General features: G+C 38.6%; 1 protein-coding gene across 3 annotated transcripts in view; it reads left to right on the forward strand.

The window, feature by feature from the left end:
* ntrk3b (neurotrophic tyrosine kinase, receptor, type 3b) overlaps window positions 1-26310 on the forward strand; it is a 201168-nt gene that overhangs the window by 103624 nt on the left and 71234 nt on the right. Inside the window, exons 7-11 of one of the 3 annotated variants that reach the window (XM_030129404.1) lie at window positions 813-954; window positions 6066-6377; window positions 6991-7005; window positions 9569-9606; window positions 12020-12122. In XM_030129404.1, coding sequence (XP_029985264.1) covers window positions 813-954; window positions 6066-6377; window positions 6991-7005; window positions 9569-9606; window positions 12020-12122 — 610 coding nt within the window. The remainder of the gene's footprint in view (window positions 1-812; window positions 955-6065; window positions 6378-6990; window positions 7006-9568; window positions 9607-12019; window positions 12123-26310) is intronic. The other 2 variants (XM_030129411.1, XM_030129415.1) reach the window with 2 other exon arrangements.

The following is a 26310-nucleotide window of genomic DNA, read 5'->3' on the forward strand; positions in this document are numbered from 1 at the left end:
GATGTCAGAAATAACAACAACAGATAAACAGCAAAAAGAGAAGAACAGCCATTTTCTAAAATTGCAGTGTGGCTGTATTTGTCATCTATGTCTTTAATGCTCGCAGAGACTTTACAGATGAAAGTTACTGCAGCCTGAGGCTTGATGTTTTAAGGCAGACAGAAACTGTAGCTCATCAGGATGAGTGAAATATTGGGGAACCTAGCCAAGTGAAGGCGAGGAGAAAAGAATGAGCTTTGTACAGTAGATGGCTACCTTAAGCTAAAACGTAATAAATCAGTCAGACCTGTTTCACTTTAAATTACTGCCAATTTTACAATATGCCACATCCACCGTACTGCCATGTTTTTTATGATAGTTCCAGACGTTTTTTTTTTTTCAAATTAATTTTAATCAACCCCACACTAAACCTACTCTGTTATTGTAGTGAGTATACACACAATCCAAATTATAACAGAATATGTTTTACAATAAAGGTTACGGGTTTTCTGAATCACACTAGACCTGGAGTCATTTTAGCTAATTGTACTATGTACTCATGTACATGTATTTCATTGTATTTCTGAATCTGTACTGTGTTATGGTTTTATGAGTAAATAAACTGAACATTTTGATATACAGTCTATGTAAAAGCCTAACAGGGAACAAGACAAAATTAGATCCCACCATAAACACACAGCACGTGGGTTTCATGTTCTGTATTGGGGTTCTGTTAACCTGCATTATCCCTATCAAATCAAATAAGTTTGGAAATTACAGACCTAAACATGAGTAGTAGTAAAAAGGCTGTGTTTGTTATTCTCTTTCCACAGTCTAACGTGTACTGGCCGAACATCCACTCTATTAACCTGACTCTCTCTAACATCAGCCGAGATGACAACAACTTTCAGCTGACCTGCATCGCCGAGAATGTTGTGGGGATGACCAACTCCTCCATTCAGCTCAACGTGCAATGTGAGTTGGATTTTTACCTGAATAAATCTCTACATCAGGCAAAGGAAAACATATTGTGTATAATCTACAGAGTCAGCACTGACAGTTCATTGTATGGTGCTATGATCATGTCATCTTGTGCATACATTTAGTCCACGTCAGTGTTAGTTACATCACAGGTAGGATTACCTGCTTTGACCTTGGGGCACCTTGTTGTTTAAATTTGCATATTAATAAGAAAACATCATCAAGTTTTAATAGTCATTCTACCTGAATGTATTATGTTAAGGGAAGAAGTATGTTGACATTAAATATTTACGTATAATAAACTAATTTGTTTAAATCATTTTCTAATTTGAATTACTGTTTGTGTTGAATATTATTAAGGTTAATGATGTGACATTAGGATTTGCCTTTTGTTTACATACTAAAGCCGGGAGCTTGGCCCCAGGTGTGTACATAGTGTAGAAAAATGTTACTATGGCAACAGCAACAAAAGACAAAACAGAAGATCAGTAGAGTGGGCGAATACTAATACTTTCATATTTATCTTAAGGTATCAGTGGGTCACAGAGGCTGAGCTTGAGCTAATAGTGTCATCATGAGGTACAAATGCACCATTGTATCAGTGATTTATTGTATTACATCCATGAAGAGTTTAGTGCTTTAGGTAGGCTATTAAGTACTTTTTGCTCACTTGTCATGATACTGTGGATGCTCAAATTGTAAAATTATGTTGCTCTGTTGTAAAAGGGCGATAATCAGTGAACCCTGCTGCTGTAGTGATTGCATGGAATAAAATCCTGTTGACGACCACTGAGCTGTGGTTTATTCACATTAGAGGCTGTCAACTTGTCTTTGGCCCAGCAGATTCATACAATCTGGCAACGTTTGGCTTTGCAGGTTTTAGGCTTGTGTCTCCTGGCTAAACAAAGCTGACACGGCTTTAAACACAACAGTATTGCTGCTGTAAATGTGTCTGACCATAGTGAAGAGCTCACATAAGGTAGAGCAAATAAAAACAGTGATTACTGAGCCAGTAAATACATTACATTTTTTTTATCATTGTAGTGATGGAGTTTTTGAAACAGTGAACAAGTAAACAATGAAGAGTATGTTTTGTTTTGGATTTACTTACATACTGAAAAGGTCAGCGGTTACTTGAAGCCTAAGATTTGACATATTTCAGTATCAACTGAAGCTATGATCCTTTCATAATCCTTCTGTAAATGTTGCAGTAGCCTGAGGCTAATCAGACATGGGCCACAGGATCTGAACTCTGGTCTGTGGTGTTCTGTGTGTAAGCCTGACCTTCCATTTGGACTTTCTTCCTGGCTGTAATTGCAGTAATTATGTTTCAGCTAAAATTCATTTGCTATTGCAGATTGGTGGTATATTACATCCAGTTTTGCAAAGGTACACAGTTGCAGCTGTTTTGATTAACTGTTTGCAATGAGGGGGAGCAGAGAAAGCTCTGTGACATATTGCATAGCCTCAGTCTTCTTAAATTCCATAAATTATCTCATGAGGCAATAACAGATTTTATGTTTACGTCAGATTTATGACATGAATTTGGTCAAGACTGGCTGCAGTGCTTACTTTTGGATACGGCTTGTCCAAAGCTTTGAAACAATTATTCATGCAGGCTGGCTGCACACTAAAATATTTATTTAGAATGTATCAGATGAACAGAATGAATGCTGGGAGGCAGAATACTTGGTGGTTTTCACTTGCATTAGATAGCAGCTTTCATGATGGCTTTGATGGACTTGAGAGAATATGTTGGGGACTGAAATAAATCTTGTATTAATGACACTGACAGTCTAAGAGAATAATTTACAACAAGATAAAAAATCTCCTTTATCAAGCAGAACAGCCAAATTATGCAGGTACATTTAGAATGCAATGAGGTGTTGCACTGTTACAAACCAAGTGAAACTGATGTAGCCAATTAGCAAGAATATACCCTCCAGCCCACATGAAAGCACAGCCTTGATCTGAGCGGAAAGAGATAAGAAAAAAAAAAAAAAAAAAAATACAACCCTCAGCAATGATAAAGTAATGATTGGTAACCATCGGAAACCCATGTTTCCCTAATATCCAGACCTTGAATTACAGTGTATACCTCTGCTCTTACATAAGTTTACCCTGTGGAATGGCTCTGGGCAGATTCGAAACAGACTGTATTCAAAGGAAATATTTATCAAAGGTGTCTGACATTTTACTCTTTGTACCAAGCTTGCTGTTGTAAAGCATAATCTATTGTGGCTGTTTGCAATGCATCACACAACAGGACAGGAGAGATTTGTCACCAATTCAAACACTCCCTACTGGAGCAGAGCTGCTAAGGACCACGCTAGAATGACAGATTGACTTTGCAACATCTAGTCTTCAGGGCTTCCTCTACCCGGACACTCTATGGATGTACATCTTCAGGCATTTTTTTTCTGTTGACACTCTCTGCTGGTGCTGCAAATTAACTTATTAATTTTTCACCACATGCTCTGATGGTAATTACATTTCCTCCCCTGTGCAGGCTATTGTCTCTGGAAATGTCATAAAATAGCTTAAACCGCTGCTCTGATTAGGGAGTAATCTGATTGACAGCCAAATTACCAGCCGTCAAGTAACATTCTCTGCATTCAAAGATGAGTTCCCTTTTTTTTTTTTTTTTTTTTTAAGAGAAACTGTAATTAACTACAATGCAAATTCTGCACATCCATTGTTCCTCTGCTCTCTGGAACAACTGCCACTCTGCAGCATTGCAGACTCACATGACTTCCACAGTTCCCTCCATCAGAGGCACTAGTATTGGTTAAAGTCTCTATTAAGGAGGTGACCTGGGTTTTGTAGTTCTTTTACGTGAGTAAGGTTCAGATAAAGCAAGGTTTTAACCCTAATTATGACCTGTTATTAAGGGAATTATGAAATTGCCCTTCCCCCTCTGGAGACTAATCTCACTGTGCTGGTTCTTACAGGTTAAAATATTATTCCCAGTGTGGAGGAGCCCTTGGGGAATATGTAGCCGTTCTGGCTCATAAAGCTCTTTCCTTCCTTGTCACCGGTGGCCATGATCTCCTATCTCTATCCTGACCTGAACATGGCATTTGAAATATGCCACCAGTGTTACCAGCAGATAACATTGCACAAGTAGCTTGCATTCAATGTCCTCACTGATCTAAACCATGTAGTTATCAAAGCTTGTCATCAGTATGAGCGCCACGAGAACACCATGTTGTTATGGACCAGTATGGAGCGCTGTAATGACTTGTATTGTATTGACTCAGACTAGGCTGACAGCCATGCTGAAGAGAAAATGGATTGGTCCCTAACTGTCCATCACCAACTTTTTTTTTATTTTTTTTTCCCCCTCGCTTTTCTTTTCTCTCTATATTCCGCCTTCACTTCATCTTTTTGCTTTCTTCCTGTGCTCAAAATCACAGCTCTGCACACGCCCCCATACCAACACTTTCACACACACACATGCCTTAGCCTTTAGTTCAATTGAATGACTTCATTGTCACTATTGTCTGGCAGAAACAATATCACCAAAGCAATTTATGAAGTGACAGCTTTCAAACACCAATAAATAGCTTATTCATCTTTTTACTGGGTGATTATTTGGTTTGAAAACACGAGCTATCCCTTAATACACAATCAATGACAGTTATAATAACTAGAGCTCTAAGTGACATTTGTTTTTATTATCATTGTATTTGTCAATCATTTTTAAATGACTCAAATACAGTCTATCAGAGACTATAATGAGAACAAACAACAACATTTTTCAAATTTAAAACAGTGTTTGGACCTGCAAATTGGACAAAGGAAGCAACTGTTCACATATCAGAGGGTCCAAAATATTTCAACTTTAGTACATGGGGCTAAGTTGTGTGAAATGTGATTAAAGTATGGATTTGATGAGTAATTCATACCTCAGATGTTGCTCACAAATTGGGCTTATGCCTCTAATATAGTCGGCCAATAACAATTTTCATTCAATAAGAATAAGAACAAGAATAAGAATATTGAAGTGTATAATCTCCACTGTATAGCACCAGGACTGAATTTGTGTAATTATGTGCATTTTGTGTCTGTTAAACCTTTAATAATTTGCATTTAACAAAATTACATAAATAACCTTTACCCAAGTTATTATATAACCAGAAATCAGGAACTGTTCAGTAGCATATTGGGGCTCTGGGTGAAACTGCAGGTGGTGATTCATCAAGGCATCTGCAGTGTTCTTAAAACGATCTGCAAAGATGGACGTACACCATAAACATATCCATGCAGCTATGTAGTCATATGCTGTAAATAGGATTCACACATGTTGGTGTCTCAAGAGATAAGGAATGGTGTGCTATGTGTATAAGGGATGGAGGTGGGTATCTGGATTTGGTGTGTGTGTGGGGGGGGGGGGGGGTGCCTGCTATGTAGAACAGACAGAGAGACAGAGTTAGACTGCCAGGTAATACCGTCTGCCAAATATTTCCTTTTGATGATGTAGCTGCAAGAGTGACTCATCGCAAAGACAAATCAGTAGATGAATTGTTTATGAAATGTATCTGATGGTATTAAAGTGATAAATTGCCTCTCAGTGTGGCAACGGTGTGGATTCAGAGGTGCGTTGCTACATGTCAGGAAACAGAGGTTCTGTGGCTGCTCATGCAGAGGACATTCCTCTGTCGGTTTCAGCCAAGACGAGCTGCTGAGATCTGTTTGTTTTCTTCACTGCCCTGCGTACTGCAAAATATAACAAAAACTAAAAAGTCTCATTGCCACTCCCAGGCAAGAAACCTGCATTCTAAATGTCAGCTTTCCCAGAACAAATCAAAACAGCTTTGAGTTTAGTCTGCTGCTGCTTTTTTGAGGTTATCCAAAGAATTATGAAAGGTTTTCATCACCCCAAGGGTTGTGGTAGTTTCTAAACACACGAAAGTCTGCATAATTCTTCCAGTAATGTAATAACATAAAATAAGGCCAACCGAGTGTGGAAGGGGAAGAAGAAAAGATTTGTGGTTAATCTAGGAACCAGAGCTGATTCTGCGTTTGCTCTCATGCTCCAGATGGATGACGAGCTAAATGCCTGAAGTGTTAATGAGTCATGTTTATTTGCTTTCTCTCTGCAGTTCCTCCAGTCATCCTGAGACTTGCTGAACCTGAGCAGCGCCATGATACCTGCATTGAGTTCACAGTCAGGGGTTATCCCCACCCCAAGCTACGCTGGTTCCACAAGCAAAAGGAGATAATCCAGAACAAGTACATCCGGACTGAAATGGATTTTTACCAGGACTATCTGGAGGGATGTCTCACCTTTCAAAACCCAACACACATCAACAACGGCAACTACACTTTGGAAGCCAGCAACCCTCTGGGAACGGTCACTAAGACTGTGTATGGTCACTTCCTGACGGAACCTGAACCGGGCTTAGTTGATGAAGGTTTGTGTTTCTTTTTGCTTTGGAACTTTTGTTTAATAAGCTTATTTTAACAGATCGGACATCCCCATGCTTTCAATCCAGTATATACCCATATAGATGACATTTATATAAGGATTACCAAGATTTGTTGTACCATTTCAACACAATCCTCATTTATGTGGGCTTTAGGAAAATATGAAAGTAGAGAAAAAGGAAGTAATACAGCTGAGTAACTCCCTGAATTCCACAGAGTCAGAATGGCCTACTTGTTTGGGAATGAACATTGCAATTAGAACAGGTCTTTGACCTGTTGAGTTTCTCCTGAAATGACCTGTTGCATTAAATATAAGTTCCAATCTAAGCAGTAAAACTACTGGGGGTTTTTAGTTTTTATTAAAATCTGCCTTCACAGGATACAGGTTGTGGAGCTGATCCCTGCTGGCTGGAAAGCAGCCAGAGTTCATCCACAGTTCAGTCAGGTAGATTGTTCATTTGCAGTTCATCCTGAGTTCACAGGGAGGGGAAATAAACCCACAAAGGCTGGCAAATTTCTCCCCATGGTCAATATTCCAAGGTTAATACCTTGTGTCAATTTATTGACATAGCATGACTTTCACTGTCTTCTCTTTTGCAGATCTAGTGGAAGTAGGTGAGTATTTGTATTTTGAAATTTAACCCTGCTTTTATTTTTGTGTTTGATTTTCCTGTATGTTTGTTTGGCAGCACCACACACACACACACACACACACACACACACACACACACACACACAAATACAACTCTTATTTGTGGTTAAGAGCGTAACCATGGAGAAATTTGTGGGCTTTGTGTTGCTATCAGTTTGTTATAAAACTGTTAGCATCGCAGCTTAGCTGTCTGGACCCTGGCAGAATTCCTCTCTAGGACGTCTGCACTCACTACTAAGCATATATCATATTGTATGCCTTGCTAAAGGGCACCTAAGGTTTTTGAAGGAGCTGAGACATCAATTTTCTGGCTTGATCACCCCTGCCAGGCAAGACAGTCAAATTGGAAACCTCTGGGTCAAAAAGCGTATTTTTCGGTTTATTTACAGTTTGCTGAATCCTTGTTTCACTCCTCTTTCACGCTGATACCGCATTACTGTCCCTGTCAGATTTAGGTCTCTATTAGATTGAGAATAGAATTTACCAGAAACATCACAACCCCTTCTTTATTTGGGAGGCTTGAGGAATGTGATGTCCTTCCTCAGCTTTATACATTTTAATGCGTGCTCATGTTGGCTGTTCTATACTACAGGGGCTGCTGGGTCTTTAATGGACAGGAAAAATGCAATATTTTTGAGGGAGCTTTATCAGCAACTCAGTGCACAATACTGCACCTTAAATATATACACAAGCCAGTTTCCCATCGTCTTAGCTGGTGAAGTGTGATTATTCTTACAGCCATAAGTATAGTCACACAGCTGGTCTACTGGCTGCGTTGACTCGCTGTCACCCGGCGTCGTAAATCTGGTGTGTGTGTGATGTGTGGCTTGGCAGGCTCATTGTTGATGGCTCAAACAAAGTGGGCTGGTCTGATCTCTGACCTTCATCAGAGGCTTCCTCCATCTCCATATGAGGCAATTTTTTCTAATCAGCGATGGATTATGGAGCCGCAGCAGGGCCAGGGATGGAGACGGATGGACGCTGCATGTGCGGCGAGCTGCACCGGGCAGCCAACGACTTTGTTCTGCCACACATTACGCACATTCTCACACAGCTTCAGGGACTGAGGCAGGTGAGAGAAAGGTGTTTAGGTGATGAGAGTGTGAAACATTATAGCATGTGGTGTGAGGGAGTTCAGCCGTAGAAAGGAGACTGACAAGCTGACTGATACCAACACTGCTGAGGAGAGAGGAGGGCAGAGGGAGGAGAGACGAGAGGGAAAGAGGGAGGGCGGAGGGCTGGAAAGGAGGGACAGTGAGATGGTAGTTAGGGCAAACACACTCACACACAGAGTAATGCACTACTACTGTGTGTGTGTGGGTCGGAGCCAGTGGCAGCCAGTCTACCATGTGGCCATTAATTTACCCACAATTACTCTCTGATGTCCTGGCTGGGGGCTTCAGACTGGAGTTTCCCTGACACCAGTTCATTTCGTTTCATGGCTCTGTGTCTGTCCTCTCCTACTTTACTGCCTAAACCACCGCTGTCTGCTTCAATTCTTGTTTTCTACTGGTATGTGATGTGCAGAATTTTAACATCAGGAAACGTTCTGCTAACTTAATCAAATAGGCTCCAGGTCTATGAAGGATTAGACCAGAGTTTTTGGAGTAAAGACATCAAGTTTGAATTAGTTTGGTGCATTTTTAAGCTGATTTAATTTTACCTAATTTACCACTGGGAGCTCCAGGCTGTTTGAACTTGTTTTCTGTTTTTCTTTTTATGTAACTGTGTATAATTCTGAGTAGCTTTTTTTAATTGTTCCCTGTCTTTGTCTAAGCACTAGCATGCATTTGTTCAAGTTTGATATTAAAAAAAAAGGTGCCTATGTTTTTTTTTGTTCTCTTCCTGTTACTTTAATATGTGGCTGAAAGTACATAAAATAAATACATAGCTGTCATAGCACTAATAGATTTCCTGTCTCCAATTCTCTGGCACTATGCACATGTATGCATCTATGGACCAGGCAGTGTTATTCCATACCAACATGGAGTAAAAACATTATGGAACAAGCACCTTTGTTTCTATTAATTTACCCACAAAGCAGTAAAGCATTAAATGGCATTTGGAACTATCACTGCGAATGTAAAATTAAATAAAACAATGTGGCCTTGTGGAGCTAACTCCTGTAAATAGTCTCTCACTTATATTAGAGTGGAGACCTCATTAGGTCACCTTATAGACTGTTAGTCTGTGAATTAACCCGGGAAAGTGTTACATTTATACTGCTTAGGAATTTAATTTGATAATTGAGTGCAAAGTAGATTCATGCACTAGAATCGCAGGACTGCAAAGTGAAAAATTGTTTTATTTCTATATTCCCTGAGCTGCGTGCTTGAATATATTTTTCACAGATCAGACATGAGCACAGAATGAAATCTTACCATTAGGAAATGCAAACCACACAGTTTATTACACATTAACTTTAAGTGATTGCCAGAGTAAACCACAGCCTTTGAAGTTCTTGTTACATTCACTTATTAATGCAGCCTTGTGTTTTTGTGTTCCTTTTCCTTTCAATGCTATCAGATGGTGATTCAGGCCGACCAGACGAAGATACATTCGGGGTGAGCTTTCTTCTTAATGATGTTGATGAAGCAGCTGTTGCCCCTGGACTTGGCTTTTCATTTCAAGACAAATCCAGGCGGCTTTTTCTGTATTAAAAGGACCCTGTTTGGGGTTGTTTTTAACCCTGTACCGACAGGCAGCACTGAGGCGCAAACACTACAACATATAAAACGATGCCACAAAAAAAAGCTGTATGGACAAAATGATGATAAAAAAGGCTATTGTATCATGCAGTGGGTGTTGCTGTTTGTTTAGGTTTTGACACACAGGGTGGCAAGTTATTCCACTGCAGGTTAATTGATAGAGGTGCTAACACTACAATGAATAATGGGCTTTTTTCTCAGCAGGCTTTTTGACATGGCACTGCAGGAAACATACAGGTATAATTAATAATGTTAATAATGGCTGCAGTCCATTGGGGTGTGACAGTTCCAGTTCCATGTTGGATCACTGGCACAGCTTATGGGGATACATAAAGAGAAATCAAGCGACTGTTAGAATAATTAGCAGTTGTTTGATGTCTTTTTGCTACTTTAACAAGACTAAATATCTACTGTGAAACATTGATTTAAACTAAAAAAAAAAAAAAAGATTTAGAGCAAATAATAATAATGTGTTGACTAGTTTCTAAGCCCTGCCATGTTCCTACCAAATTGCCCCCTCCTGCATAGTCCACAATTATTTAACACTGATACAGTCACTGTTTACCACTTTCACTTGTTATTTTTTGTGTGTTTGATCATAAACCAGGACACAAAAGCTCATTTCTAGCTTTTACTTTTGATTTTGCTGGATAAATTAGCAACAAATGGTTTTATCAGCTACAATTATTGAGCTAAATAACACACTCTCATACATTTTTAAGTGTTCCCAGTTAATTTTGTTTAATATTGGGGCTAAAAGTGGCTTTACATGTGGTAAAGGACAGAGATGATATATATTTGTCTGGTAAAAGGTCAAAGACACAGTATGATTCCTAGATTAGAACTTTTATCATTGCAAGTGGAAAAGCATTGGGATTAATCAATGTAAAGTAACTAGTCATATTTTGGACTATTTCACACCACAAAAATAGTATAGTTACTCAGAGTATCACAGATCTGAACCATGTGTGATTATGTGTTTATGTGTGAGCACAAAAATATAGTCTCTGTTAGTTGTAATATTATGCATTTTTTGTTTTAGAAAGATTAAAAAAAAAAAAAAAAAAACTCTCCCTCAGTCCCTTAATTCACTTTAAGTCTAATGCAAACTTCACTACCTTAGATATGGTTGTTCAGATATAATTAGACATTTACTTTGCTAAAATGCTGACCAGCAAATAATCAACTACATGTTTGGCTTTTGGCTATTTTCATTTGTATTTTTTGTTTTATTTTTAATGTGGGAGTAGCCACACTGTGTTGTATTACATAACATGACAGGTATGACAAATAAAAATTTGTAGCATATGAAAAGAAGCAGATAATAGAGGCTGATGTTAGTAATTTTAGTATTTAAAGCATTTATTTTCCTTTTATTTATATTAGTCCAGTTTGGATCACTTATAGCCAGGGTCCAATTTGTCCAAAAACCAGAGGGGGGGATGTTTTTTGTTTTTGGTCGGACGGAGGGGGGGAAGCAGCAGTTATATACGTGGGGGCGCAGTCCATAACCAACGTAACTAATGCTGGCATGAAACGAAAGTGAAACTTCACATACTTTCAATGTCCAACTCCTGGGTTCTATTCCTCTATTATACAGCGGATCTTACACGAAATTTTCACAACTTCTAACCTGTATCCACTGGACACACAAATGCTGGGCCCCATGAATATGTCATGTTTACCCCCCTTCACGGTGCCCTAGTGCATGGGGACGTTCGTGAATTCTGAGACTGCCAACAGTTTGGTTCAGGTGAACGTTAGTGCCAGTGATGTAGGATATAGGTGGAAGAAAACTGTCACAACCTGCTGTTATTTCCATTGACTGGTTGCCCCCCCCCCCCCGTGGATGAAATTCATTGAGCAGAAGTAGGGATGTAAAAACGAGAGGGGGGGTGGGGGTGATCCCTCCCACCCTCCCCAACAAATCACACCCTGCTTATAGCTGGTGATAATGATGATGAAGGGCAGCAGCTTTATCAGACACATGACTACAAACTAACTTCTGCATTTTCCCCAAACCACACTGAGAAGAAATATGGCTGTAGATGAGGATTATATTTAAATTACTTCCTGTCATCTTGAATATATCACAGCCAGGAAAGGTGTTTAACTTTTTTTTTTCCCAAGATGGTATAATCTACAAGAAAGCAGTTGCCACAATCTAAGGATTAAACTCTGATTTTCAGTATTTAAGGTGATCAGAAATCTGGATGGGATTATGATGTGATAACTGCTTGAGTCTGACACAGCATTTCATTTCTCTCAGGTTTCCATTGCTGTGGGTTTGGCGGGCTTTGCTTGCGTCCTTCTCCTCGTCCTTTTTGTTCTGATCAACAAATACGGCCGGCGCTCCAAATTCGGTATGAAAGGTAAGTCTACAAAAATAATCAGACAGGCAGATAGTCAGGCAGACTGTTAGCTTTGTTTTTCTGCAGCTTTTCTGCCAGTTGCATCATGGTGCAGAATCCATTCCCCCAGCTAATCTTGTCTTCAAAACCTTTGTCCAAAAAGAAAATGTACTACAGCTAGTGTAGAAGTCCTACTTTCCACTATGAGTTTAGTGAATCACTGCTGTGATTTTCTCTCATTCCCAAGAGGACTCATTTAGAAAAAAAAAAAAAAATTCTCTTTGGAAGGTAGAATTAATGATCTTAGAAGCTGCTGCATTGCAGGACATCACACTCATGTGTTGCATCATCCTACTATAGATGACTTCTACTAGAGCGTATAGATTACCAATCTCTCAGTCACTTGCATACAAAGAGACAACTCAATCAATACTAAAGAACAGTGAGCATGCAGAGAAGGTCTATGTACTGTACATACACTTCATGGGTTCTCCGTGTCTGCTATACAGAGCGATTGCAAAAGGGATCCTGAATTAATTAGTGGACTCAGTGCTGTCGATCATGCTGAAGAATTCAATAGGATTAATATGGCTTTTGTGCATGCTGAGCTTTCATTTTGGGTCAGCTCCAGGTTTAGCTTATCTCTCTGGCGTCGGCGTCGTACAAGAGGGAAAGGCTGTCATCGTGCTTGTCTAGAAACAGAGAGCAGAGCAATGCAGCAAGGAGATGTTAACGGCTCAAGTCCTGTGGTTCAGGTTTAAGTGTTTGCCCACCTGCCAGCAACAGCTCTTATCATTCGTAGGGCTGGGTAGTGCCGTGTGATCTTGTTTGGTGGTTTGTATCACTTATGCAACACAAATCCCTGTGTCCTATCATGACAAGATGCATGGATTTCAGCTCATGATCCCCCTCCATATGCATTTGCTCTCTGCTGGCTTTATAGAAAATCAGTCTGCTCACTTCTCCACATACTGTATCTGCCAGTTTGGCGCATTTGTGTCTTGATTAATTTACATCAAAATCTTTAAGAAGACGCCAGGATGATCCATTAGTTCAATCCATGAATCTTCCATGTTATACAAAATGAGCATAGTATAACATGGAATTATCCGCTTTCATCCCATAATTAGCTTCTTCACAGGTTTGTTAGTTACCTCCGTAAAGGACACTGCCGTAATTATTTAGGGGGTGGCCATTAATGCAGTCGCCTAATGCTGGCTCTAATCAAAGATGAGTCTGACATTTAATGAGGATTTACATGTAAAGTCATGGCAAGTCATAAGAATTTACAATCTGAGCACAAATTAGATGGCAGAGGAAATAAATTGCTTTAAAACATAATAAAAAATAAATTATAGTTAAAGCAATATGATGAAAAAAAATATGAATTAAAAGCTGTTTGACATTAACCCTTTATAGGGCACTCATAGAAATACTCTGAAATTCAAACTTAAACCCTACTGTATTATTAGAGGACATAACAAGACTTTATTACTTTGGTGAAATTTTAAAAAAAAATTGTTGTTATGTAGAAAATCAAGGTCAATGAAGTTACCATATTTGGTTCCTTACTCATATGTGGCAAAAAAAAAAAAAAAAAAAAATACAAGTACATATAAAAAATACAAGAAAAACACATGTAAGGTGAAAAGAACATCACTTTTAGATCATTAGAACAAAATAAGTGCTGATCCAGACACCTGTACACATCCACATTCTCCCTTTGAACATCATTCCTTACATTAGTACCATTACTTCATGGTACCTAACAAAGCAGGTACACTCACTGTTCATGCAGAGGTGGACCCTACAGACCCTGTAGACCACATTGGACCTGAGATTGTTGACTCACTGTCCTCACTGGAACTGTTGCTGTCACTAGTCGCTTTTCCATTTTCCCTCAAATTACGTGAATATAACTTGTGCATAAAAATTTGCCTAATGGGAAAACAACAGTTTCACCAAAACTCTCTTTTTGTGCTGGCAAGAGGTGTTTTTTGGGCGTAGCAAAATTGGTACATCACACAAAACTGCTATGGAAAGACCCTTTTCCACAACTAGAGTCATGTGAATAAAAAAATGGACTTTGACAGATGTTACAACAAGCGAAGAAGAAGAGTTTTAAAAGAAACATGGTGCGGTATATGTGGACACAGCAGGAAACTAAATTATTTTTTAATTTAGTATGGGATAGAGGGGTAATATATAAAAATAATGAATATATCTGGAAATCAACAGGAGTGTGGAAATGACCAGAAATAGTTACTTGCCCAATAAAGGGTTAAGTTAGTTTGACAATGTTTGAATAAAGTAATTAATTGGTGCTGCTTCCAAGACACAAATCTATAAAACTTCTTCAGACAACACTGTATTTAACTACGAGAAAGCAATTTTATATTTATGTTCCTCTACAGCTGCAAGGTGCTTTTAGTGATCTTTATTTAATTCATAATCCAAGGTACTATGCATCATCAGAAAATCAATATGATTCAGTTTAACACTCTGAGGCCTGCACAGATCTGCCTTATTTTTTTTTATTTGCTCTTAAATAAAGGAGATTCTGCTCCATAACGCTGGCAGGATTGAGAGCGTAGAATGTTTTAATACTTACAGCACCTGACTTTATCATAGGAGTTATTTCAGCTCTTAGCAGAAGGGTGCTTCAAATGCAGTTTTAGTACGCAGTGAAGAAGGTAATTTATCTCCTTGATGGCAAGGTCCACAGTTCTCTTGGACACTGTGGGGTATTTTTTAAAAACCGCGCTGCAGGGCCATCTCACCGAGTACCACATGGTTCCTAAGCAACACTTGTAAAAATATGTTAAGAAAACCCACTTGGCTCAGGGGAATTTCAGCATTTTTTTTCTCATCAGGCTGAAGAGCATTTCTCATAAAAAAAAAATTATATTCAGATTTTCATGAAGTAATTATGAGCTTAGCTGCCTTGTGCAATTTTTTTTATAAATTGTTTTACTCTAATAGCAAAGTAAATTGAAGCATATTGAAGGATGAGCAAATTACTTGGTTGGGCATTTACCACAGCTGATGAATGATGAATTTAGTCTTTTTTTTTTTCCCCCAGTTTTAGCCAAATTCAGTACAATGGGACCATGTTCTGCAGCCTAGAAGATAACCGTTCAATACTGTGTCTACATTTTGACATCTTATTGTTGCTGTAAAATTTAGCTTTCTGTCTTTTTGTATGGATTAACCAATAGGTAGAATCAATACTTGCTCTGTTGTGAGTCCTCTTTTAATTTACCACCTTGTAGACAGCACTGAGGGCGCCACTATACTTTGGGTATGTTAAATGGAGACACTATTGGAGACGCTGTCATTGTGAGTGATTGAATGTATAAAAGACTTAAAGAGAGGTGATGTCAAGAGTGAGCTCTTTCAGGACCTCATGTGTTCTCTACAAAGGCCTGATTTGTCCAGTGTGTGTGTATGTGTGTGTGTGTATGTTTTATTTCCCTCCCCCCACTGTTGTTTTCGAGAATCAGCTGGGAGGCCTGAAGAAGTCATTACCTTTGGATGGAGCCATAATGGATTTTTGCTCCACTAAATCACTGTGGCTCTTTTGGTTGTTGGAGTTTGATCACCAACCGTTTCTGGGTATCCAATAAAAACTCTTTTTTTTTTTTTTTTCTTTATGTGATTGCAGAGTGTGTACGTGTATGAGTGTGTGTGTCTGTGTGTACGTGCGTGAACTACATTTGGTTGATTTGCTAATATCCCAGGGCCCCCAGGTATGTCCACTGGCTGCAGCGCCTTTACGACTCTGACTGATTCACTGCTGCTCACTTTATATAGTTGTAATTATGGTTTTATGAAAGATACCATGCCTCAATGTGTGCATCTTTTTGTCTATGTGTGTGTGCATTAAAATAGACTCATACTGTAGATAACCTGTTGGTCTGATCAATATGTTGTCACCTTACCTCCCAGCTAAAACGTCGTGCAGCCTAAGCAGCAGGCTCATCTTTCACATTGTGATTCTCGCCAGTGGGCTCTGAATGTCTTTCAAAGAGATTTTTGTCAGCAGGAAATCAATAATGCTTCTTTAGAAAAAGACACTCAGCATGTCTCTAATAAGTATTATGCTCTCCTGTCATTTTATCCTATGTTCTGGTCGAAAATTACCCCACCCCTGCTGCTGTAAGTGCAGTAGGTATAGAGCAAAATGTGTATAATTTCCCCACCTTACCTGTATTCTCAATATCGCCCCTTCAGAACAGATAAAAGTCACTCATTTCTCTTTGGAGGCACCATTTATTTTCAACGTAAGTGCAGTACCTGACATTTGAAAGTGTTATTGTCAAAGCAGAATCTGAACTTTTATCAAGTTTATACCATTAATATGCAAAAAAAAAAAAAAACGGCACTAACTATACTGTATTGTATTTTATGATGCTCTCCTACACAACTCAAGATCATCAAAAATCTGATTTAAATCCTTATTATTTGCTCATTTGATGCGAGAATTCATTAGAGTGCAGAAGCAGTACATCCAGAAGATGAGAATTATATAAATAGAAACCAGTTTTAGCTAATTCTGAAGGTCCTGATAGGGCTGCGTAATCATTACCGCTCTTCAATCTGGGTATTTCTGGGACTCATCCACAATAGTTGCTGGCAGCTGCTATTTGTTTATGTAAGGAGCAGATGATACAAGCACTATTTATGGCTTCATTTCACTACAGAGTTTTGACTCCAAATATACACTGAACAAACAAAAGGCGAAGGTAACGTCAAGAGGGGCTGACAAATGATGGAAGAACAGTGTTGACTGACATTTATGTTAGGAAGGCAAGACTGCTGCGTATAAATCAACAACTTAAAGATGGATGCTTCTTGAAATAACTCTTTGCAGGGTGTTTTTTTTTTTTAGTTATTTTTTAAAGAAAGTGTTATTTTTAGTATATATGTATATTTCACTGTAGTATTCCCATCACTTGCTGTCATTTCTGTGGAATATTTTCAAGATATTTGTTACTTTTACTACAACAATCCTTCTTTAATATATAATTCTATAGGTGAAAGAATACAGTTCAGACCCACTGCATAAGCAGTAGCCCACAACGTAGCACTACACCAACCTATCTTAATGGCTCTGGGGATGGGGAGGGGTGGATGAGATGTTAAATTGTTTTTTTGTTTTTTTTTGTTTTGTTCTTTTCTTTCTTTTCTTCTTCCTTCCTCTTTTCTCACTCTGTCAATGCTGTTTATTTCTGAATGTGTGTTCGTTGCGTTTTGCTGATATTAAAAATGAAGCATAATGTACCAGCTGGGGGATTTCAAACCTGTACTATGATAAAGCTTCAAAATAAAAAATATCTGAAACAAAAGAATACAGTTCACATTGCCCTCAGTGTGTAAAGGTAATAATACTAAAAGTTTGCAAATGCTGATTGAAGCAAATGACTGACCCATAAATGCTGAAACACCAAAGAGCCAGGGTCACATTATTCAGAGTTAGTGGGATCAGGCAGCAGGTTGGCTGTGAAGGTGACTACACTTTATCATATTTAGCCATAATTAACAGTGTGACTTACAGTTTTTCCTCTGAGGGTATCGGGATGGTATCACGTTACAACATGGGATGCCAAAGCAGGACAGCCTCTAAAAACGTCGAAGCAAATTTTAAAATCAGTGCAATCTTAATAAATTGACTGCAGGTGTAGGGTCAGATTCACAAAGGCATTGCACATCATAAAAGATACAGAAAATGCGCTAAAAGGACTGGTCAGTTTTGTTTTCAGTAGTGCCCAGAGCCAGATTCAACATAGATACACCTGATGAAGGCGCAGGGAATCTACGACAACACTAGCACAACTGTAATGTGTAGGTTTCACGCAGAGGTGTAGTCCAGGGTGTACGGCGGTATACCTACTTATTTTTCAGTCATTGCGTATACCCACTTCTAAATCCCCCCTGATGCGTACCATTCAGTAGTATCTGTAGCCAAATTGCCCATGTTTTCCTCTCGGATGGTGAAGCCATGACCCGCCCTACTTGGCCTCTAATTGGCTAGTACTCACTACCTTCACTGATTAGATTGGTTAACTTTAGGGATGAGGACTGATGAGCTAGAGTAGGGCCGGTCATGCTAAAGAAAATATTGCTAACTAGCGCTGGCCACCTCTGGAACCTGATTGGACAGGTCCCAGTGTCAATGCCACCCCAGATGACTGACAGGTCACTGCACGTCTCATTGAAAGATGCGCGATTATTGGAAATGTGAATGAGAAAGGCTGAATAAATGTCTTTTAAATGAGTTACACATATCAAGAGAACCTACTTTCATGGAATACATAATTCTGAGGTAAGTTTAAGGTGGTTTCAGAATGAGTCACTGTTTTAAACTACTGAACATATGACTGCACATTTAGAGGAGAACAGATGTTATTACCATTAGATAAACTGTGTGAGTAGGCTAATTTTATGAAAGGCTAACGTTATGAAAGGCTAATTTTATGAAAGGCTAATGTTATGAAAGGCTAATTTTATGAAACGCTAACTTTATCCTATGTTTGCCTCATGTTGAATACATTTACATTCATGCAGCTGCTTGTGTGGCCAGTAATACCTACAAACTGCTCCTGATCAAGTCATGATAATTTTATAATAATGAGCAAATACTACTGATGGATTTTTGAGTAAACTAAATAGAAAAGTCTTATATGTCACTGTTTCTAAAACAAGGCGTTTTTCTGGACTACTTAAAAAAATATTTTTAAAAAATAATAATAAAAATAAAAAAAGGCAAAAATGGAAAGTACACCCACTTCTCCAGGGACCACTACACCAATGGTTTCACACATGTATTTAATTCTGGAAATGGCAACACAGACCAAAAGAGGCATCAGAAGACATCAGACCTGGAAGACTCGGTGGATGTGTTATCTGGTCAAACATAGTGACTAAAATACTGTAAAACCACATCGCCCACCCAGCTCAGAAAGGCATTTCTAGATCACCATTGTGAGGTAAATAGGTTACAGGAGGGGAAAAAAAGGTGTAATCCACAAAGAAAGTCAAAGAAGATAGCAAAGTACATCACAGAAAAGAGATACAGGGTGGGGAAGCAAAATTTACAATATTTTGAGGCAGGGATTGAAAGACAGTGTATGACCAATTAGTTTATTGAAAGTCATGACAATTTATTTGCCACAAGAAAATTGACATAATAGAAAATGTTTTTATTCTATGTGTCCTCCTTCTTTCTCAATAACTGCCTTCACACGCTTCCTGAAACTTGCGCAGGTGTTCCTCAAATATTTGGGTGACAACTTCTCCCATTCTTCTTTAATAGTATCTTCCAGACTTTCTCGTAATAGTTTTGCTCATAGTCATTCTCTTCTTTACATTATAAACAGTCTTTATGGACACTCCAACTATTTTTGAAATTTCCTTTGGTGTGACGAGTGCATTCAGCAAATCACACACTCTTTGACGTTTGCTTTCCTGATTACTCATATGGGCAAAAGTTTCTGAAAAGGTATGGATAATAGTGTTAGGTATGATTATGACATCAATATATGTTTGGTTTCAAAACAACTGACGTAGTGCCTGCTGAGAAAAAACAACTAAATGTTCATTGTAAATTTTGCTTCCCCACCCTGTACAGGGTGAAGTGACATTTGTATCTGCTATAACACTAAATTCTGACTTCCATTATTCACAACACTGTGGTCAAACCCAAGCAGTAGATATATTTATTCTATGTAGTGGGTGATTTTTCAGTTGTTTTTAATATCAATAATACAAGGGAAATACTGCGCACTATCTGTATCTGCTACCGAACCAGGAAAAATTGTGGAAATTTTAATGCCATTGTATTTTATTAACATCCAACAACCTTTTTAGGCATAATGCTTCATGACTGTATCTGAAAGTAAATCCTCTGTTCGACTACTTATTGTTCCTCCTGGTGAATTGGTAAAGTTACATCAGTGGTTCTACCCAATCATACTCTAAGGACCAGGAACAATACAGCAGAAATGTAGCCTGTTTTTTGGTCGATCTGCTCTGATAAGACCTTCCTCTAAAATTCTGGCTCGTCTACCCCCTGCTCTCTGTTCTCAGCAGCACTTCATCTGTGCATAACTGTCAGGGTCCTGCCATTCGCAAATGTGACATGCTAGGTTTTTTTTTTTTTTTTTTTTTTTTGTATTAAATAAGGGTGCAATCAGCGGTAAATCAAAAGTCAGTATCCTTAGTGAGTCATGTTGCATTACTCATTTAGATTTTCTCCTCCCCAGACTTTTGAGATGGAATATAAATATATGTATAATTTGGTTAGGTGTGAAGGTAACTGCACCAATTCATCCCTTTGGTAAATCCTGTCAGTACGTGTTTTTGTTTTGTTTTGTCTTTTTGTGCAATGGTGTAAAGCAGTGATTCCCAATGTTTTTTGGCTCGTAATCCCATTTTAACATCACAAATTTCTGGTGACCCCGGACATTCAAAATGGAGACATTTTTTGCCAAAATAATTTGTTTTTGATCATGTAATAGTTTGCTATACTCTGTTGCAAATAAACGTTAATTTTAGATGACATTTAGTCTATATAATGAAAATTATTATGGACAGAGGCAGAAAAGCCAGGTAGAGATTACTGCACAAAGTGAGAATTTTATTTTCCTTAGATAGATAGATAGATAGATAGATAGATAGATAGATAGATAGATAGATAGATAGACAGACAGACAGACAGACAGACAGACAGACAGACAGACAGACAGATCAAGATATGTACAGTCAGTCCATCTTGTATTTACAAGGTTGTGAATTAATACTGAAAAAACAATAACTCAATCCAAACACTGGCTTTAGCGAAAGCTTTATACATTCTTTTTTTTTTTTCTTTGGGAGGGGTAGCTGAGGATATTTCAGCTGGTTGCAGTTTTCAATCTACCATGACATGCCATTAAATACCTCCACATGACACATTTAAGAGAAGATATGCATGCTAACCCCAATATAAGACCAAGGCATTAATGCAGTGGTTCTCAACCTTTTTTGGCTCGTGACCCCATTTTAACATCACAAATTTCTGGTGACCCCAGACATTCAAAACGGAGACTTTTTTGTTTTTTACTAAAATTAATTTGTTTTTGATCATGTAATAGTTTACTACACTATGTTGTGAATAAACGTTAATTTTAGATGACATTTAGTCTATATCAGTGGTGGCTGCTCGTCTTTCAGACAGGGGAAGCTCATTGTCGGCTTACATAAAAAAAAAAAAAAATTATGAAAATGCTCAGTAACCTTATTGTACCAAGTAGGCGTCTTTCCCAGGGACTGGACCAGTGTCCTCTGTGCTTAGATTGCCTTGGCCCATTGTGTTGTGGGTGTAAGACTTCAGCCTTTTTAAACTAGAGATGCTCCTTTCACCCCGACCTAGCCGACAGTTTGATTGATTTAATTATCTACAAAACGATATTAAACTCGAACAAGAAATGATTAAATTATGTAACTGAAACAAGAAAATGCTGAAATTATGTTAAATTGAAACAAGGAAGTGCAATGAGTGTGTTTTATTTACAGTGCAAGAAATGAACGAGTAATTTCGCAGTGGTTTCTCTCTTGATTTCACAGCAGAATGCGCGATGTTATTAAACTGAACTGTGTCAGTGAAGGAGTAGATCTGAAAACAGCTGTCAATCAAACGGGATTCAGCCTTTCGACCGATCCTCCAATCAGCACGTGGGATTCTGGCGCCCAGCCCGGCCGAGCTCCGCCCACAGCTCCATTCACCCCCAGAGACGCTCGGCGTCCGGGGGCGGGACAACATCCTGACATTTATCCAATTACCGTCCAGTTTTGACGCAATGAAAAAAACTGTTCCGTTCAGTCCCATTGAAGCCCATAGATGCCCGCAGTCTACGGACAAATGCACTGAGCAGAGATCAAATAAGAAAACAGCACAACGGGAATGTATGAGAAGTGAACAACATCGGGTCCGTTGGTCTGTGATAAAGCTGATTCTGAACGAAGTCATCTTTAAGATGAACGTGTTCTAACACATTTGTAGTCAATGAAATGTCAACACAACCGTACATATTTAACCATTTAATTTTTGTAATTTTAGGGGAAGCCGGGCTTCCCTTGCAGTCTATGAGAAATCGCCACTGGTCTATATAATGTATATTATTATGGACGGAGGCAGAAAAGCCAGGTGTAGATTACTGCAATAAGGGAGAATTTTATTTTCTTTGGTCAGGATATGTACAGTCAGTCCAGCTTGGATTTACAAGGCTGACAATTAATACTGAACAAACAAGAACTCAAACTATGAATTATGAAAGAGCTGCAGCATCTGAAACCGACCACAATGAACATCTGAAAGATAAACAGTACCACAGTGCTTCAGTTTCAGCTTCAGTGTGTCATGTCTTTTATGTATTGGGATTGTCTCAACTCACCATATATTTTTTTATTAGTATGTTTTTATTTTTATCAATGACTAGGAATTTCAACCAACCCCATTTGAATTCCAGGTGACCCCACTTCGAGTCCTGACCCCAAGGTTGAAAAACACTGGTGTAAAGCCTTAATATACCTGGGCATAAGTCTGTAGTGAGTGTGAGAGTATAAACAGCTATACTTGTGCCTAAAAAAGTCTTAATATAATATTTAATATCATATCATAAATTATAACTCATACTTTCAAGCTTCATCCTCCTCCATTCTAGCTCATAGCTGCAGTCCCACTAAAGATGGCGTCACTCTGATTTTCACTGCATCACTATGACAACCAGCTGCGCTCCGGGAGTACTACACCTGCAGTGAAAATGCAACAGGCTGGTGCCAAAACTAAGCCAAGCTGTGCCGAGTCGAGGCGAGTTAAGCTGCGTCAGTGGAAAAGCAGCATTAGAGTGTACATTTTCTGTAGGGATGTTTCTGACTGATGGGTAAAACATGCAGCGATAACCAAACCCAAGGGATCCTTTCTAGGAAACTGCAAAGTCCACTCCATTTTCAGATTTTGACTGAATCAAAATAGACAGTTTTTATGTTTTTTTTTTGTTTTTTTTTTGACGCACTGATAAACATGCAGATAAATCCCCAAGCGCACTAACCAAGATACTGATACACACGTTCACAAACACATCTACGCTGATGCACACACTCGCATACAAACTGTACCCGGCGGCAGCAGTGTAACCTTGGTGATCCAGGCGTGTGTGTCAGGGTAGCTTACCCTCCTCTCCGCTACATTACCTGAACCCAGCCTGGGGATGATCAGCTCGCGCGCACACACACACACACACACATACACACACACACACGGCACTATTTACTGCATCACTGCCTCACTTGGCCTCGAGTGGCTGGAGTGAGCTCTGCCGCCAAGCTGTAAGACATGTCCGCAAAACAGACGGACAGACAGACAGACTCCGACTAAGCGTCCATCCAAACGTCACGCAAACACCCCGCTCTGTACTGAATATTTCATTGCAACGTGTTGTCTCTTGCTGAATGTGGTCATATAGTCAATTATTAATGTCTATATACCTATGTTTGTCTTGATCCTGAGTGCATTTGCAGAGCACTTTATATAATTGGCTTCATATTTTCTTCATTGTATTACTGCTTTGATGAAAGTATCGTTTTCATCATACAACACCCTGATAGAAGTTGAATACCAAAAAATGCTAACATTTTCCTCTAGGTTGCAAACATACTGAATCAATGTATCATGTAACAAACTGAACTGTATTGTATATTGCAGCGGAATTTACACAGCACAGTAAGATGTAAATGGAACCGTAGAAGAGCACTCAGCTGTTATTAGACACATCAATCCACCTGGTTCCTGATTAAAACTGTTAAAATGATAAAATTCTAAATCATGAAAAAATTCCGGCAGATAGTAAAATAGTATTCCTTCAGCTATCACACTTTTAAACTCTGACAGCAGCCATTTTAGTCATTTAAGTGACTTTTTTGTTTTTGTTTTAGCAGAACCAATAGGGTCTTTTAGTCTTCCAGTCTGCATTAGTATTAGTTGATTTTTTATTGTTGATTATTTAAATGCATTATTCGTAGTTGCTTTCAATGATCTTGTATTTGTGCACTGATTTATTTATTTATTTATATTAGTCACATTGCACTTTGGATGTGGGCTGCAAGGCTGTAATAGTTTGGGATTTTTAATTATAGTTTAGTTTTAATTAGTTTTGACTTTTTTTTTTCTCTAATTCAGTTAGTTTTAATTAGTTTTTAGAGCAGGTTTGTTAGTTTTTATTAGTTATCGTTTTTTTCTGAATGCTTAGTTTTAGTTTAGTTTAGTTTTAGTATTAGTTTTAGTTATTTCATATATTTTATCTTCCTCACCATCCTATTCAAAGAAATTAGCGAGGTGCAAATCAGCGGGTTACTCTGGACACTTTATTTGGGGGTGGGGTTAGGGCGGCTCTTTGACTGAGCAGAGACACAAACACATGTACAGTACAAATGTATGAATTCCCTAGAGCAGGTTGGGGGGGGTGATCCATACACAGCGTCACTCACGTGAAAACAATGCGAAGATGTGCAAAGCGTGAGAGGAGATGCACAAAGGAGCCAGCAGTACACCAGATAGAAACATATATAAACCAGATAGAAGCATACATAAACCAACTAACCAGCAGTTAAACCAGATAGAATATAAACCACTTATAAACATATATAACCCAGTTCAGCAGCAGTAAACCACACTTTAGCAGATATCTCATATCTTAATCATCTCCAGTTCCATTATTAGCCAACTTTGCTTCAGTTCAGTTCAGCTAGCTGTAGCTAGTACCATCAAACGTTTTTAACATTCTAACAGGTTCCATACCTCTGTAATTGGATTAGTTTTCCTCCTCCTCTTCTCTCCTCTTCTAAACTGTGCAGTTAAGGCCTTGGAAGGCCTTTTCATGGTGATAAACTCTCCAGTCTTTACCTGAATGCTAGTTCAACACTGACTCTGTCCTTTAGCTCCACTCTGTCTCTGTCACTCACACGCACACACATGGTGCACAAAAAAAAAAAAAAACCCGACCCCACTCATCACTAAAGTAAATCCCAGACAGGACTGTGCTGCTTTGTCCCAGCTTTAGTCTGTATGTTCCAGGTAGAGTGGGGACCAGAAGACCACTGGAAACCACAGTGACCAGACATGACAGACTGTGAAGTGTCGTACGGTGCCACTAGCTAAAATGGCTGGAGTCAAATAAATCAATTTGATATCAATTGACAAAGATGAAAACGAAGGGAATTTTATCCATAATTTTTATACGTTTTAGTTAGTTTTGTTAGCTCACAATACAGTTTCAGTTAGTTATCGTTTTTTTCTTTTAATTAGAGTTGTTATTTATTTCAGTTAACGAAAATGTTTTTTCAATTTTAGTTTTCGTCATTTCGTTCGTTTTTGTTTACGATTATAACCTTGGTGGGCTGATGTCTGTGGTAAGCTGCAAATGAATTGCCCGTATGGGATAAACAAAGTTTTCTGTATCTGAATCTGAATCTGACATATTTTGTGCAGATGGATGTTTTTTTTAGAGCTAAAAAATACTCAGCTTTTCTCACTCTGAACAGATGTTTCAGGAGATTTTTTTTTACTGTGCATATGACACTGATTCACTACCTGTGCTACCATGTGCTTAATGTTTTTTTTTTTTCCTTCCGTTCTTGAGTGTTTATAAGCACTTTTCTAAAACAAAAACAAAACAAAAAAACTTTCTCTCTGCCAAACTTGACTTTTTCATCCACAAAGAGGATTTCTAAACATTTGACATACAGGTTATAAAACTAATACATAGTACATGTCATAAACAGAGGGACATACACAGATCACAAACCTCTCGTCTTTCCTGCACAGATCTGTTTACCCTTTGCTCAGTTGCCGCAGTACCAGCCATCTAAATTGGCTCTAATTTATTCCTCTGAACGCCTACGACAGATGGGGACTGCCAAGAAAACAGCAATGGGCACACCAGGAAGTGCTTCTTTCCCCCCTGTTTTAAGTGTTTTTGTCATATGTCTTCCCAGAAAAGACGACCAATTTTAGAAATCATCTGTCGTCATATTCTGTTGTCTTTCCGATAACTCTGCTGCTAATGTCCCTGCCGATGCTTTTAGTGAACCCTAAAAGGGTTTGGTGGCTGCATGCAACCTTTTCACCACGGCATGAGCTCCAATGTCTTTCCTTAGGTCTCTTTGCACCTTG

The sequence above is a fragment of the Sphaeramia orbicularis genome, chromosome 3 (genome assembly GCF_902148855.1).
Source record: "Sphaeramia orbicularis chromosome 3, fSphaOr1.1, whole genome shotgun sequence".
Taxonomy (NCBI): domain Eukaryota; kingdom Metazoa; phylum Chordata; class Actinopteri; order Kurtiformes; family Apogonidae; genus Sphaeramia; species Sphaeramia orbicularis.